The sequence below is a fragment of the Monopterus albus genome, unplaced genomic scaffold, assembly GCF_001952655.1.
Source record: "Monopterus albus unplaced genomic scaffold, M_albus_1.0 scaffold191.1, whole genome shotgun sequence".
NCBI lineage: Eukaryota > Metazoa > Chordata > Actinopteri > Synbranchiformes > Synbranchidae > Monopterus > Monopterus albus.
In genome coordinates, this window is record NW_018128071.1 from 400,624 (window position 1) to 403,280 (window position 2,657).

Sequence of the window (2,657 nt, forward strand, 5' to 3'; positions counted from 1 at the left end):
TCTCTCTCAAATACTGTACATTGCCCTGCTTTAGGTATTTTTGAGTAGTTGCTCAGAGATCCTTATGGCTGAAACATGGTTTCTCTCCCCCATTGTGGGATTAATTGTGTGAGTAATATTCAATTGTTTTTGATTTCCTGGTTGTTTAGTCTCTGCTGCTGTTCCTGATTCTCTCCAGTGCTGCTTTGCCCTGTTTTTAAGTGCCTTTGATTTGCTGATTTGTGCTGTGTAAAATGTAACGTTCTGATGATGCTACTTGTGTGTATTGGTTCTAACGCTTTGTTGCCTTTATGTAACTGTGTATCTTAAGACTAAGTGTTCTATGTCGCGCTGCACGAAGTGGCAGCAAGTTGCAGCAGCTGTGTCCTCGTGTTCTTTTCCATGTTTTTATGAAGTCCTGTTCTTATGTGTTTGTTCTTATGGTGGTGTTATGTTGGTTGTTCTCTATTGCTGCTGTAACACAGAAATTTCCCCACTGCGGGATCAATAAGTGCCTACTGTTACTGTTACTTTTCCCATTTGGTAATTGGTATTGTTCTATCTGTATTTGACAGTTTATAAAGTTTAGATATTAGCTTCTTTGAGTTTGTGAATTTCATTATCTCAACTGCTAGCATGGAAAGTTGCAGGGGGTGGTTGATTATATTGTACTTTGTAATACTCATGACAGTGTCATGGCAACCGTATTCATATGCGTCGGTACTGTGGATGTGGTTTTAATTTCTGTGGTAACTCTGAGAAATAGTGGTTATAAAATCTGCCAGAATCTGCTGTCGGGTTCAGGTGATTTATTATTTGGCATGAATTTCAGTGCTTTATGGAGTTCATCCAAAGTGATGGGGGAAACTAAGGTATCAGTTTGTTCTCTGGATAGTGTTGGTAGTTTTATATTGTTTAGGAAAACATCTATTTCAGATGGCTTTGGTTCATGATCAGAAGAGTATAATTTGCTATAAAAGGCTTGAAATACATTGTTAATATCCTGTGTATTATGAACAGTTTTACCCACAGAGTCAAGTATGGATGTAATGATTGCCTTTTCTTTTTTACGTTGTAGTTGATTTGCCAGATATTTGCCTATTTTGTTACTGTTTTAAAACTGTTCATATTTATGTTGTTGATGAATTAGGAATTGTATTGTTTGTATAAAATACTTTCAAGCTGAGTTTTGAGGTGGTTCAATTGATTCTGTATTCATTCATTAGGGTTGTTTGAATGAACAGCTTTTTCAAGGATTTCAAGGAGGTGCACCTGTGGATGTATTTTAAGGCCTAACTTCAAACTCAGTACCTCTTTGTTTGACATCATGGGAAAATCAAAAGAAATCAGCTGAGACGTCAAAAAAGAAGTTGTGGACCTCCACAAGTCTGGTTCATTTTTGGGAGCAATTTCCATCATTGATCATCCGGCTCAGGCTTGTGCCCTTTATGCACTGAAATACCTCCAGATTCCTTGACTCTTGTAATGATGTTCTGCACTGTAGAGGGTGACATGTCCAAATCCCTTCCTATCTTTTTTTGAGAAGCATTGTTTTAAACATTTGAATTATTTTCTCACACTGTTACGGTTGAATCACCTCACCGGGGGGGTGAATGAGTGGGTTTATTGAGTATACAAACACAGTCATGAGCATATATGTAGTCAAAAAACCAGGATAGAGCAATGGAGGCTGAGGAGTCCAGGACAAGCAGATGAGTAGACAGGAGAACTGCAGGATCCAGAAGAATCAGAAGACCAGGACGGGCAGGTGAGTAGACAGGTAAACTGCAGGAACCAGAGAGGTCAGAGCTGACCTAGTGCTCGCCGTCAGATGCACACGGCTGGGACGGTCGCCGTCAGATACTCACTGCAGATAAACTCGCTGGGGGTAATCATGGCAGGGGAAGATCGCCAACTGTGTGGCCGCATCTACAAGAAAACAACCATAATTGTTGCCATTCACACAATCCGTCGTTACTTCCTCAACATGACCTCGTTAGCGTTAATGCTCCGGCAACAAAGAAACATCTGCCAGCGGTTTATGTAAGAAAGGAAGGTGATCAATGGAATATGCCTCAGCTGTGTGCTTCACCCAATGAGTCGCTGATTACAGAATGTGCCACAGCTGAGGTGCCGAACCTGCAGAATGAGAGAGCGGGAGAGAGAAAGGAGGAAAAGAGGCAGGTCATGCCGAGCAGACCTGACACACACAGCCATTGGCAAACTGTTGATCCTCAGCCATCTTTGCTCCTAAAGGGCTCAGCCTTTCCTGGATGTCACTTTTGTACCAAATCACAATGCAGTCACCTGTTGACATCACCTGGTTCAAATGGTATTGTCATTTCATTGTTTTACCTCATTATTGGCCCTGAAATGCTGCTGTCCCTACTTTGTCTGAAACATTTGAGTGTTTATTTTGAACAAAGAATAAAATTGATTGACAGTGGGGCGTAAGATCGACTTAATGATTAGTTCCTAATTATGTTTACCTAATGATTCAGATGTAAAGAGTTGTGGAAGCTAGGCTAAGAAAGGCAGTGGATATCTGTGAGCAGCAGTATGGCATCATGCCCAGAAAGAGCACTACTGATGCAATTTTTGCTCGGAGAATGTTAATGGAGATGTATAGAGATGGGCAGAAGGAGCTGCATTGCATCTTTGTGGATTTAGAGAAAGCG

At 41.0% G+C, this 2,657-nt stretch overlaps 1 protein-coding gene across 4 annotated transcripts in view; it reads right to left on the reverse strand.

Moving 5' to 3' along the window:
- Positions 1 to 1,610: 1,610 nt before the first annotated feature.
- LOC109970146 (uncharacterized) overlaps positions 1,611 to 2,657 on the reverse strand; it is a 17,224-nt gene continuing 16,177 nt past the window's right edge. For all 4 annotated transcript variants that reach the window (XM_020617524.1, XM_020617520.1, XM_020617522.1 and 1 more), the window contains one exon: positions 1,611 to 1,908. In XM_020617524.1, the coding sequence (XP_020473180.1) occupies positions 1,807 to 1,908 (102 nt within the window). In that variant the 3' untranslated portion in view covers positions 1,611 to 1,806. The remainder of the gene's footprint in view (positions 1,909 to 2,657) is intronic.